General features: G+C 35.2%; 1 protein-coding gene across 1 annotated transcript in view; it reads right to left on the bottom strand.

Moving 5' to 3' along the window:
• IREB2 (iron responsive element binding protein 2) overlaps positions 1–14,895 on the bottom strand; it is a 48,701-nt gene that overhangs the window by 14,314 nt on the left and 19,492 nt on the right. Inside the window, exons 4-11 of the mRNA XM_052659632.1 lie at positions 12,363–12,500; positions 11,267–11,485; positions 8,772–8,841; positions 8,085–8,268; positions 6,976–7,115; positions 4,684–4,855; positions 2,631–2,731; positions 735–851 (exon numbers count right to left, since the gene is read on the bottom strand). Coding sequence (XP_052515592.1) covers positions 735–851; positions 2,631–2,731; positions 4,684–4,855; positions 6,976–7,115; positions 8,085–8,268; positions 8,772–8,841; positions 11,267–11,485; positions 12,363–12,500 — 1,141 coding nt within the window. The remainder of the gene's footprint in view (positions 1–734; positions 852–2,630; positions 2,732–4,683; positions 4,856–6,975; positions 7,116–8,084; positions 8,269–8,771; positions 8,842–11,266; positions 11,486–12,362; positions 12,501–14,895) is intronic.

Genomic DNA, 14,895 nt, shown 5'->3' with positions numbered 1-14,895 from the left:
TTGAAGATTTGCTTCAAAGGATCCTTATGTCTACAGGTGTGTAGAACAGATGAGGCAAGATGGTAATTGTTTAAGGGAGGTACATGGGAATTCATTACACTATTTTATTCCTGTAAAGCTAAACATTTTCCACCAAAAAAAAGGGAAGAAAATAAAGAAATTACAAAAGGCTCTGAAAATAAAGCCAGCTATTAGTTCTCAAAATGGAGAAAGTGACAAGATTAAAGCCATGATTCTTAAGACGGAAAGTACAAACCCCAAAAGTCAAGAGGTCACCTGGTATTCAGTTACTTTACCAGATTTAAAGACAGTCATTACAACAATATGGTAGTTTTTTCCTAGTCTGGGAAATCACAGGAAGTCTAGACCACTGCTGCCCAACAGAACTTTCTGTGATGATATAAACAAATATTGAACTGTTATGCTGTCCAATACCAGAGCCATGGCTACATGAAGCTATTCAACTTAAAATGAGGCTATAGTGACTAAGAAACTCAGGTTTTAATTAATTGAAACTTTTATTTAAATATACCCAATCAACCTCTGGTCCTCACAGTGAATCTGGGAACAACCTCATAAGATGTCTGACTGACTTGTACTTTCGACAGAAGAAGAGTGAGCGGCTGGTTTGTGCCATATATAAAAATATAGCAGCAGACTGAGTTCATAGACCATCCGGCTAGTTCCTGACTACTTACTTAGCACAAAGTGTACTGGCAAATAAGGTAATCTACCTTTTCATTTAAGCAAGCTTGGAAATCACTTTTCATATCTGTCAAAGCAACTCTATCCTGAGGTCTTTTTGGACCACTGACAGATGGAACTATTGAATTCAGATTAATCTGGATCACCTAGGAAATGAGAGAAGAGGGAGAAAAGGAATTAGAATTCATAAGTACAGATTCCAACCTGAGTACTACTTTCTGATACAGAATGAGTATATTCATATTTGTTTTAATGTAATCTGTTTTAATGATGACATACACTCCCAAGAAATAAATACATTAAAACCTAATTTATGAAATGTATGAAAATTTGCTGAAAGACTAGTAGACCAGTATGCAAACTACAATGCCAACTGTACAGTCTACATAAAATTTTTTGTTTCTCAAATGCTCCCCACCCCCCAACAAAGATAACACTGTCTTCACAGATGCCTGATGACAAAGTAGATGCTTGTGCCAGCTGTCATTTTATTGCTTCTAATCTCCAAATTCATCCTTTATCTACTCTGTGATAACATGGGTAGCCTTGGTAAACATTTTTCTGTTCTCAGCTTGCATGATGTTAAGTCTGGTCTACAGAGGGTTCTGGGGGGCACATAGCAGAAAAAGGGGTTTGCTAATCCTGGTTCTAGTGTGTCTAGCTAGCCAGGCCTCTGCAGACCATGTTTTTATTCCTTGTTTTTCTTTTTTAAGTCATATTTTATAAAGATCCCACCTCCCAGCTAGGTTTCCGTTTAATTTCTTCTGGTATTTCTACCATTTTCCTATATACATTTCATTTGGTATAATAGATTCAAATTAAATTTCTCTTCACTATGGCTTTTATCATTATTTAACAGCCCTGTTTATTCTGGTTCATCACAACTGAAACATCTGCTTTTTTTACACCTTTGTTTCACCAACCCAGGTGATCCTAGTCTGTGTCTTTAGTATGTGAATTTCTCTTGAAATGAACATTCTGATGAATTTTAATTCTATTTCTTATAATATGCTCAAGTTTTTTAATAGACAAATTTATCCCATTTCACTATACCACCAAAAATTTTCCTTTAATTATGTCTCTAAAAAAAATGTGGACAAAGCACTAGATTCAATAAACAGAGCAAAGGGACCAGAAAATAACCAAAGAAGTTCAAAGATTTACCCAAATGTCCCACAAATTCAATTCCGATGGGTTCTATCCAGCATTCAATATAACTATATATATTCACTAATTCACCTAACATGTTACTGAACATCTGCTATGTGCCAGGCATTTTTTTAGGAGCTAGGGATAGAGTGCCAAACAAAACAGGTGAAGTTCCTGTCTTCATGGAGCCTATTTGTATTCTGGCAAGGGAAAGACAGGCAAATAATTATACAATTTAATAGATACAAGCTATGAAGCAGGGATACAAGCTATGAAGAAATTAAAGCTAAGAGAGAAAATGGATTTCCCAACAAAAAAGAGCTTAAAATAGTTAACCATACCAATGATAACACCAACCTGATTTAGATCCCTGACACATTTTTAGAAAGTGAATTTTATTAAAACTTTCCTGCAAGTAAATTCTACCTACCTCAATAGAAATTTCCAACAGAGAAACATTTGCTTAGACTATAAAGATATCTTTAACATTAAAGGTCACATAACTATCTTCTTGTTAAATAATAATAGTTATCATTTATTGAGTACTTACTGTGTTCTTAAAACTGTTATAATGAATTTGCATTTAACCTCTTAAAAATCCTATGAGGTAGATACTATCTTCATATTTCAGAGATGAGGAAACTGAGGCAAAGAAGCTAAAACAAGTACCCAGGGTTGCATAGCTGGTAAGTCTTAGAGCTGGGATTCAAACCCAGGAGGGCAGGCTCTAGAATTTACAGTCTTAACTACTATTTGGTGGGTTATTTTGTAGATACCTGGGAATATTCAGGTTCTCCTGAATTATCTTGCTCATTTCGAAACAATTTCACAGCTTTAAGGTATGCTTCCATTGACTTGAGTTTGGCTTTGTCAAAACCTAAAAAGACGATTAAAACAACAAAAATCCTGTCAGGAATTTCTGAATCTTTGGGAATAAGGATGCTGAATTTCAATGATGAGTAAGAAACAAATGTTACTTGTAACTAAGCACTCAGAATAGATTTCTTTACAAATTGATAATATTATAATATTGATACTATAAATTGATAATAACAATAGCAAAAATTTCACTCTTCATGAACACTCTACTTTATAAAACACATACCGGAACCCCCTTTTAAAAGTTACTCAATCACTTAGGTGGTCCAGTAGCTCAAACTCCATGCTCCCAATGCAGGGGGCCCAGGTTTGATCCCTGGTCAGGGAACTAGATCCCACACACTGCAACTTAAGATCCTGAATGCTGTAACCAAGATCCAGCACAGCCACACAAATAAATTATTTTTTAAAAAGAGCTACTCATCACAGACAAGATAAAAAATACTGAGCCAGTTATAGAATACTCACAAAAATAGTTTCCAAGAGAAAAACCAGTGACGAAATTGAACCTAATAAATTACTACCCACCATGAAAGATGAAATTCATTACTTTCCCTAAACAACAAAAAACATTAGTGTACCAGTCAAAATGAAATAAAGTAAATGAGAGAATAGTTTTACAGAGCAGAGAGATTTAACAAGATCTTCCAAAAATTAAAATATTTAGATGTTAAGAAATTACTGCCACAACAATTTATATCCCAAGATGTATGTTCTCTTACAATATGACAGAGGCAGAAAATATGTTCATTCCTCAAATACAGGCAATGTGATTTCTAGCTGGCCTCTTTCTCTCTCCCAACCCTCCTCTCTCGGGTTACTAACCCTTGAAAAGCTACCATGAGAGAAAGCCCAGATTACGTCAGAAACCACATATGGGTCTTCTGGCTGACAGTCCCGGCCAAGTTCCCAGCTGACAGCTAGCATTCACTGCCAGACATGCAAGTGAACAAGCCTTCAGGACTCCTGGCCCTGGCTTTTTAAGTCTTACAGCTGAGGCTCCAGACATCATGAAGCAGAGACAAGCCATCCTGGCTGTGTGCCCTGTCTGAATTACTGATCCACTAAAACTGTGTAGCAATAAATGATTATTGCTGTTTTAAGCCACTAGTTTTAGGACAATTTGTTACTCAGTGATAGTCATTACTACATTAACTCATATTAATGTGAAGAATGAGGCATTTCTCTCTTGAACCACTCTACAACCCAAAGAACAGTTTAGAGAAAACTCTGCATTCTATGAGGACCATTCCCTCCAAGGTTTCAAATAACCAACCATCCATTTTGCCATTTGATTCAAAACTTAAAATAATCCGCCCCCAAACTGAATACTAGAACATATCTCCCCAACATACTATGATTAGAGATTAGTATCAATAGTTTAGTAATGACCTCTTGAAAAATACAGAGACTGACTTTTAAAGACCAGGGGTCTATAAAACCAACACACTCTCGTTTTGTACGTATTTTCTGTATTAAATGGTCAATAGAAGAGTGGTCAAAGTTCTCAGTCAATCAGGCTACAAAAAGAATTTGGAACCTGTAACCCTATGCTGTTTTTCACAAAATTAAGTGCTGCTTATTCTTTAGAGAGAGCACTGGTTCTCAAATAATCTTGTGACTCCTCTCTTCCTGGATGTAGAAGACAACAACGGTGAATGCGGGAAAACATAACTTCCATTAAACTGCAAAGTCTGATCACTAACAGGGTGAAGGTATCCATTATTATGGGGAAAAAGTGAAGCAAAGAGCAGCAGTTAGAATAATTTCTCTAAATTGTTGTAATGGGTCACAGTGGACTAGAGTTTGAGGACACAACACTCTTTAAGCACATCTGATGCAGTTTATTTCAAACTTGCTATTTCAAAATAAGAACATATCATGAATATTAAATAACATGTACAAGGTAGTAATTTATTGTAAATATTTCCTAGTGATCTTACATCTTACCTGTATGTTCTAAATGTTTTAATGTCACATTGTCAACAGGGAAAAAGCTGAGGATAGCACCATATTCTGGACACATGTTTGCTATTGTAGTTCGATCTACTATAGATAATTGTGAAACTCCACTTCCAAAAAACTCAACAAACTTTCCAGCCACTCCTACTTGCCTGAGATGCTATATAAAGAGAAAGATAGAAACACATACAAAATTAGCATGGACTCTCTGAAAACCATAAAATCTAATTTTTAACCCATTGCTAGTGACAGTGAAGGATGGAGGTCCTCTGTTATTTTTATGAACCATCAACTCACTCTGGTTTTCCAGCTAAAAGCAAACAGTCAATAGAAGAGTAGTCCAGTCACTAGTAGGATAAACAAGCACTTGAAAATTCAAAATGTCTCTGATATCAGGGTACACCATAGACTACTATATATCTGCTAACTGGCAGTCTTCTTTTTTTCTTAGCTTCTAGCCAATGAAGGCATCTTAGATTTAGTGAAATACTAATATATTGATGAAACTGTGTATCTGAATTTAAAAAATTATATATTGCTATAAAGATTCTTCAAATTCCAAATACTGGTCCAAATATTGACAGCATCATTAATTATAGGTAAATTTCATTTTGATAGAATTTAACATGTGGCTTCAAACTTAATTCCTTCTAAAATTATTTTTATTACCGCAACCAAAACAGCTACCCACCTTTTCTGAATTGTAAAATGGTTGCAGAATGGCAGAGGGAGTGTGCCCAGGACAATGACTAAGTATGAAACAACATTCAATCTATTAATAATATTAAGTTCTAACATTTTAGAAGTGCTAAGGATCATTTAACCCTAACTTTTTTATAGATCCAGAAACTCAACCCTAAAAGAAAGATGTTTATTTTCACTGTTTTATTTTTGATGATAAGAGCAATATAGATTAGAAATCCCAAGTCAAATGCTGCTTTCACCAAATTAATGAGGTACCACAATATACATTTTGAAAAATAATGACTAATTCTATAAAGATATGACTAGAACAGGACCTCAAAAAAGGGACAAAATATTCAAAAAGGTACGCACACATATAGATTGAACTTTCATTATCATTAAGCAAAAATGTCTAAAGTAGATGTATAACACTGTTAAGAAAAAATATAGCCAGAGGAATCTAAAAAGCACCATTAGGTTTCAGGATATGCGAAGGAAAAGAATTGGTTTTTCTAAAAACATAATGGGCTATTCCTTTCCTCTAGGAATAATCCTTCAATTCTCAATTTAACTTCTTGATCTTTTGTTACCATACACTGAGTCAATCATTTCTGCAAGATGTCAATTTTTTTCTAATTAGGGAAGCAGGATCAATATTAAATGGTAAGAAGGAGGCAATACCGTTTTCTTTCCCTGCGGAGTATTCTAAAAGCCTTCAGCCCAGAAATCTAACCCAAAATGCTGAAACTCCGGGATCCAAAAATGAATTCTATTTGGAACATTTGCCAGGTTCCTTCATTTAATGAAATGGGACTTAATCGTAACAATAAAGTTAGTGAAAATGAAATTTAGGGTGGAGAGTTACAAATTATTGTCTTTAGGAAAACCTAGATTACATGTATTAAATGCATGCAGCCAGCATTTTAAAAATTCAGAAAAAAAGTTTCTATAGTTTCTTTTTATATTGAAATACAGTTGATTTATGCGTTAGTTTCAGGTGTACGGCAAAGTAACTATAAAAATGTTAAAACAGTCAACAGGAAAATTTGACACTTCCACACAGTTTTTAGTACTATCTAATACAGTAATAGTTTCCAGAAGACAAATGATTCAATTAAATATTAAAGGAGATGCAATTAGACATTTCCTAAGTGTGATTTTTTTGAATTCAAGTAGGCAACAAGTATTTACTGAGGCAATAAGGCATAATGGTTAAGAGCATGGACTTAAGAACGTGACTGCCTGGATTAGAATTCTTGTTCTATACTTAATATTCAACCCTATGACCCTCTGGTTAAGTCACTAAACCTTACAGTGTCTCAGAATTAAAATGAGGATACTAACAGTACCAATCTCATAAGCTTGTATGAAGAATAAACGAGTTAACACTTCAAGGGAACAATGACACAACAAACTGCTTTGTACTTACCAGTATCAAGTATTACTATGATGACAACCACAATGACAAAGCTAATACCACCACCAGAGTGCTGAGCATAAGGTGATAAACTGAAATACCTGCTCTCATGGGGCTCTTCTACTTACAAAACAAAATCATGTCTACCGAGTTATACAGCTAGTAAGATTTTAGCTTACCTTCGTGATGCCAAGAACAACATCTATGGATGTAACAAAAGGATTCGATGAACCAGTTAATTCACATCCAACCACCTCTGGTAAAGTAAGAGAAACTGGCAGGCCAAGCATAACTGCTTCTGTTTCAATGCCTCCAACCCCTAATGTAATAAACACAGGTATATGAGTATGGTGCATTAAAAAATTTTTCCAACATCTAAATCTCTAGTCTCACGAGTTTGTCTTAACACAGTACCTTACACAGAATTGCTATAATGCTATCATTGTAGATATGAAACTCAAGTCTTCTCAAAAGAATGACTTCACTCACAAGGTTGAAAAAATTTTACTTTTACCATTATTTTAAATTCAGAAAACACTTAGTATCTCCAATGCTAGGTACTGTACTATGCTCAAGATACAGATATGAATAGAACCCAGCCCCTGTCAACCTCAAGAAGTTAAAAGCCAACAATTAAAAAACCCGAAGAGCGTAAACGCACTCTGAAAGAGGGAACAGCTGGCACAAAGCCGTGAGGTGTAAGAGCACAGCCTACTCAGAGAAATAAACAAGCCTTTAAGATGTGTTTGGGTAAATGGCTAGGGGCACGATGTTGCCAAGGACCCTATTAAAAATGTGAAGAAATTTGGATTTATAAAGAAGGCCAGGAAAAGCCACTTGAAGGACTTTAAACAAAGGAGTAGCCACATCGCCTTCACAGACATCATCATCATTAGAAAAGTGAAAGTGTGTATCGCTCAGTCCTGTCCAGCTCTTTGCAACCCCTTGCACTGTAGCCCATGAGGCTCCTCTGGCCATGGGATTCTCTAGGCAAGGATACTGGAGTGGCTTGCCGTTCCTCTCTCCAGGGGATCTTCCCGACCACCATCACTCATCACGCCACAAACAGCAGTGCTGTGCTGGTCACCGTGCACTTTTCTTCTCATAAATTCTCTCTTACGCCACACTGTCCACAAACACTTGAATTTAGATTTAATTTTTGTTGTTAACTGTTATAGGTGAAAAAACAGCCTCAAATAGGCTATAAAGACCCTGCTATTTACTTTCTTTTATAATGTTCCTGACATCCTCTCTCAAAAGAATTAAATGTATTTAGTCATTTACTTACCCCACCCCAGAATCCCCAAACCATTCACCATGGTTATATGAGAATCTGTGCCAACAACACTGTCTGGGAAGAGGAGGTCCTTCTCTTCAAAAACCACTCTTGACAAATACTCTAAGTTTACTTGATGAGCCATTCCGGTTCCAGGAGGGATTACAGCCACATTCTTAAAAACTCTTGAACTCCACTATATTTTATTCAAATTTAAGAAATCAACTGTTAACATATATCTGAATTCGGTTCACAATTAACATATAAATAAATATTGAAATGGAAAATATTTTACCAATGTTCACTATGGTCAAAGTTTACAATACATAAAAACAAATATGCAGATACTAAATCTACATGTATTCATTTTGCAGATTATTCAAACAAAATAAAGTCAAAGAATAATGTTCTAACAGTCCAGATAAACAGTAGCTTTCAACTATGTTCCAAGGATTCTCAGGGACAGAAAAAGGGGAAGGCTCAAGTAGAAGACTCTGCAGGCACACCTGAACTAGAGCCACTGTTTTTAATATTTTATTATATACTAGGGTTTCTGATTAAGATTTTATTTGAAGGAAAAAAGTAAAAAAGGGTTCTGCTGCTAATATTTAATATTTTCTGGTCTACAGATATAAAAAAATTGTACCTTTCAATATTTTATAAACTTTATTAAAACAATTTCCCCCAAATCATTTATACCTTGAAAAATTGAAGCCTCTCTCGATTTCTGCCAAATTCTACTTCTTGATTTTTTAATACTGTTTCAGGTCTAAAAAGAAAAAAAGCTGGCATTAAATCTATGTATTATAGAAAAGAGCTGTCATGTTTCTAAGTCTTCATTCTTATGCACTTACATACAAACACGTTTCTAAAATTCTAGGAACAGTAATTTACTAGACTTTTCAGAATCAGTTATTTTCTTTTCAACAATGAAGTTCTGTTTTAAATAGGACCAGAAAGCTATTGCAAGGGCTTAATATTTAAGCCACGTCCACACCAGTGTCCCAAACTGTACTTAACATGCATCACTGTGAGATCTGGCTAAAATATTACAAGTAGCATGGTAAGCTTTGTTGGATTTTCTAGTGCAAGGAAAAAGGAGAGTAGTTACCTTAATGAATATACAATAAGTGTGTATGTTTCCACCCACTTGACGCTTACACCACTTTAACTAGGAGATGATTGTTGATTATCACTATGCGGCAGTGACAAACAACATCATTTTATAAGTTTAAAAAGAGTTTTGGGTAAAAATCTTGTATTCATCCCACCACAAATGGAAGGTTCTACTGTATGTAAAGTTGTAGTTTAGTTTACATGGATTATATTTTCTATAAATTATTTAAATTGAGATAAAAACAATTCACTGTCAAGCAGTAAACATACTGCCATTTTTAGGAAGCTATTTTTATCTAACGGATATTAAAAAAAAATTATTTCTAACAGCTTTAAGTTGTTTATTTCATCTGCCAGCTGGTGATTTAAGTGTTGACTAGAATATCAATATAACCTAAATTATACATGTTCTCCAGGGTCCAAATAATTACAATTGTTTAACTGTCAACTTTTTTTCAAACAAAGATTAATAATTCATTGCTGAGTGATCATCTGAAGCCATAGCAGATCTTAATGAGATTTTCTTAGGACCTCAGGGAACAAAGCTTTCTAGAGCCATTCCAATTATTTTACCTTTCCATAGTACATGAAAGCTACAAAGTACTATACAAACATTTATTAGCTCATAATCTGACTCCAAATTAAGCAGTGATTTCAAGTGCCAGATGTATGCTCTGAACTGTCTACCCCTCCATTTTTTGTCTATAATACTTCATTGATGCATTAAAGCACGTGAAAAGAGTTACTATTTTCATACAGCAAGAGATAATATCTAGTCTTAATATTTCACAATTTAGAGTTGAAATTAAACAGAAATGTTACACCATATTGGATTTTTAGAAATAAAAACATACCACCTTAGGGCTTCATACCATTTATAAAAAGATAACCAAGAAAAATCAATGGTTTTTTGAATCAATAAATTTTCCTTTTCAGAAAATTAATTTCTAAACAAGAGACATCAATCTCAAAAGTTCAACAAGTCCCTAAAAACCAGGAAAATTAGGTAAGAGGAATAGAATACTTACATAGAACTGACATAGCAAAGGACCCACAGATTATACTCAATTCTTAGGAAAAGCATATGAGGTCACTTATAACCCAGGGTTTTATAACAATACCGAGCACAAAACTGAGAACCACCTAGAACTTGAAAGATCCAGTTTAGGGACAAATGACTTAAATGTTACTATCTGGCAATTATGATGAAATATGCGTTCATAATATCCTTAACCTATACCTTAAATTACCCACTCCGGTATTTTTGCCTAGAGAATCCCAGCGATAGGGCAGTCTGGTGGGCTGCCGTCTATGGGGTCGCACAGAGTCGGACACGACTGAAGCGACTTAGCAGCAGCAGCAGCATACCTTATATTTGATAAATTTTTTAAACCTGAAAAAGTCTAAGTTATTTTTAACTAACCTTTAAAAGATTTGACAGTGTAATAACAATGGGACAAACAACATAACTCTTGAAGACTTTGGAAACTTTACAGTATATGAAAACATATCACAGAGCTTTTATTACTTTGAAAAAATTACATAGTAGGAAATTTAACCAACTCTTAAGAATAGGATTCTTTTCCAGGCTGCTTTACTACTTTCCATGGTACCATTTAGGAAACTGCTTATCTAAAATAGCTCAGTAAGTCTGTGACATGTGATAATGAGAATATTCTTAACACAGAGGTCCCAATGCAATAAGAAAGAATAAGAAATCTCCTAGAAGGAAAATAAAGCTAAAAATATAAGTAGGGATTTCTACAAAAGAAATGTGAATGAATAATAAGCATGTGAGTGATGGTATAAATTCACTAAAATAAAAAACTAGTTTAAGATATATCTCTGCCTACATTAGTTATAAAAAATAAATATATTTATAGAAAATTCTTAAAGTTTTCTTCTGAAGAAACAGAAATAGACTATGGTATTTGGAGACTACCATATTAGTTATCTTTGCTTCTTTCAGTACAACAGGAAGCACAATAAATATGAAGGCAATGTAACTGGGATCAGGAGGAGAAGGAGAACTGAAAAATAACTCGGCACTAACAAATATTTTAAAAAACATGTCATACTCAGGCACTGGTTGCAAATGAAAAGGACAAAGGATGGGTGTGTTTTCAATCTGTGAAGAAAATTTTCCTGAGTTTCGGCCTAGTTCTCCAGAATCACACGATCCTCGGCAGGTAGTCTGGCCTCTGCAGGGAAGCTTCTTAGGCTGCACTCTAAGTGGAGAGAGCTTTCCTGCTTTCTGTAGGTCACCACCTCCAGGATTTGGAGCATTCTGTATTGCACTATCATTCCAAAAAAGAAAGACAAAATAAAACCATTTAAAAGTGACAGAAATTTAGCTCTTCAAAAAGCACACACCAGCAATGCTATCTGGAAGTAACAACTGAATGTTATTCAAAGGTTGAAGTATTTAAATCAGGTTTCAAAAGCAAATCTCAGATTACAAAAAGAAGGAGGGGAGTTACTTTATGACAACTAAAAAAATAATTCTAAATGCCCATTAGTATCATTTTCCTACAATAACTTTTGGCAAGTAGCAAAACTGATCTTTTCCCCCATCTAACAACTTAAAAGAATCTGGGATCCAGAGTTTAACCTACAGCAAAAACTTTAATAAACTGTCTTATTCCATTACTCCAGGGAAGCTAAATAAGCTGGTGCATGAAAACATAATCATGTCTTCTCTAGTTTGATTTTGATCAAAAGGATCATTTAAATGTAAGAAAATTTATTTCAGTGGAAAATACAAGTGTAGTAAGCTCAGTGTTTCCAATCACCAATTTAATATAATTAAAGACATCCATGGCTCATATCTTTAGAGTCTCTCTGGAAGGGAAATTAAAAAACAAAAAGGAAATGAAGGCTTTATTCAGATACTCACTCTTTGGAAAACAGGTTCTAGGCTTGTACACTTCTATAAAAATGGCAGCAAAATACACAAATAGGAAAATCACTTTAAACTCAGACTTTAATATAAATTTCACCAATCCATCAATTTTCACCAGTTTTTCTTTTTGTATATTAGTCAGTACTAAATGTTGCAAACTTTACTCTGGCACAAATTATCTCTATTCCCTTTCCTCTATACCATATACTCCTAGCGGACTGGCTGGCAATCAACTTGCATGTCTGTTTTTATAAATATCCGTATTAAAGTACCATTTGTTGAAGTCAATTTGCAAGGAATGGTCAACCGTGAGATCTGTCGGACAGGCAGGATGGACTTTCTTAGGGTCACCTCCAAGAGTTTTCACTGCCTCCCTCATAGCAGCAAAATCCACCATTGCCGGTATTCCACTAAAAAATAAGAAACAATTAACTTCTAAGTCTTCTTTTATATATGCTCAAGTGACTAAATGCATTTATTTATTTTTAAATTTAAAAAGTATCCCTTTTTAGTTTGCATTCATGTTTGATAATGTATCCAAAGTTACATGTAGCTTACTTTAATGAGAATATTAAATATTGTCTGAGAACTTGAGTGCTAAAAGGTAATGTGCCAAAGATAATACAACAGATGATTCTTAGAGGCAAAGATAACTTCAAAGAAACTGCTGATGGAGTCCTTACCCTTGTCTTAAATTTTAAGATATCCCCTCCCTTCTCCCCAGCTCCAGCCCCTTCACTCCCAGTGCCTTGTCTCCAAAGTTATTTACTAACCATAGGAATCTACAGATAGATCTGTATCTGCATACGTATCTCCAGCCAACTATATAACAAGCATTTGCCAAATGACTTTGAGGTGCTAGACACCAAAGGTACAAGGCTAAATAAGGGAGAGTAACTGTTCTCAAGGAATTTGTAGGGAAGATACAGTAGCAATTACAGAAGAGTATTTTAAGTACTACAGTAGCAGCATACACAGGGTACACAGAGAAGTAACATATTAACCAGATAGAGGTGAGTGGGTAAAGAAAATGTTATTTGTCTAGCTAACTCTTACGCCTTCTTCAAAACTCAGCTAATGGTTAAGTCTTCCAATAAATAATTCTTAGACACCCAAATTAGGCAAAGTCTTTCAAGCTATGGTAAAGACTTCAGATTTTATTCTAAGTGTGATGGAAGCCTACTGGAGAATGGAGGAATGATATGAACTTTATCAACATTTTTTAACCAAGTCACTTCATCTACTGTGAAAAGATAAAACTATCCATTTCAAGTGTGGAAGCAGGGACACTTGTTCAGAGACTATTACAGTCCAGGTAAGTGAGAACGGGGTTAGAATCAGAACAATGGAGGTGTAGATGGTAAAAAGAATTTGGATTCAGGACATGTGTACTTCAAAGGTAAAGCTCACAGAACCTGCTAATAGACTGGATTACGTATGAAGGAAAGAGCGGAAGGAAGGTTAACGTCTAGATTTTTGCTCTAAAATGCATCATTCATTATGATAGAAAAAACCTGAAAAGGAATACGTGAGAGGACTGGGCAATGACGTTTAGGATATATTAAGTCTGAGAAGCCTATTGGCTAGGACAAGTAGCCTATTGGCTAGGACAAGTAGCCTATTGCAGTGACAAGTGGGCAGTTAGGTAGTAGCAGGGTTTTTGTTTTTTAGTTTTTTATTTTTTTAATTTTACAATCTTTAATTCTTACATGTGTTCCCAAACATGAACCCCCCTCCCACCTCCCTTCCCATAACATCTCTGTGGGTCATCCCCATGCACCAGCCCCAAGCATGCTGTACCCTGCGTCAGACATAGACTGGCGATTCAATTCTTACATGATAGTATACATGATAGAATGCCATTCTCCCAAATCATCCCACCCTCTCCTTCTCCCTCTGAGTCCAAAAGTCCGTTATACACAGCTGTGTCTTTTTTCCTGTCTTGCATACAGGGTCGTCATTGCCATCTTTCTAAATTCCATATATATGTGTTAGTATACTGTATTGGTGTTTTTCTTTCTGGCTTACTTCACTCTGTATAATCGGCTCCAGTTTCATCCATCTTATCAGAACTGATTCAAATGAATTCTTTTTAACGGCTGAGTAATACTCCATTGTGTATATGTACCACAGCTTTCTTATCCATTCATCTGCTGATGGACATCTAGGTTGTTTCCATGTCCTGGCTATTATAAACAGTGCTGCGATGAAAAAATAAATGGCTACAAGAAAATAAGCGTCTAATTTTTTGAAAAAACTTTTAATTTAGCACTGGAATATAGCCGAGAGAACAGTGGAGGGATATATATCAGTGAAGGGATATATCCAGATATATAACAGTGATATATATATATATATCCAGTGATATATATATATATATCCAGATATATAACAGTGAAGGGATATATATGCATGTGTGTGTGTGTATATATATCCATTCCCCCAAACTTCCCTCATCCAGGTTACACATAACATTGGGCAGAGTTCCATGTGCTATACATTAGGTCCTTACTGATTATCCATTTCAAACACAGTGTGCATATGTCTATCCCAAACTCACTATCTCTTCCCCTCAGCAACTGTAAATTTGTTCTCTAAGTATCTTGAGTCTGCTTCTAAGTTCATTTGTATCATTTCTTCTTAGATTCCACTTATAAGGGATGTCATACGATATTTCTCCTGCTCTGACTTCACAAGTGAGACACATTGCTTTAGTTTCAGTTCAGTTCAGTGTCTCAGTCGTCTCCAACTCTTCATGACCCCGTGAATCGCAACACGCCAGGCCTCCCTGTCCATCACCAACTC

The sequence above is a fragment of the Budorcas taxicolor genome, chromosome 21 (assembly GCF_023091745.1).
Source record: "Budorcas taxicolor isolate Tak-1 chromosome 21, Takin1.1, whole genome shotgun sequence".
Lineage (NCBI taxonomy): Eukaryota > Metazoa > Chordata > Mammalia > Artiodactyla > Bovidae > Budorcas > Budorcas taxicolor.
This window is presented reverse-complemented; position numbering and strand designations above follow the sequence as displayed.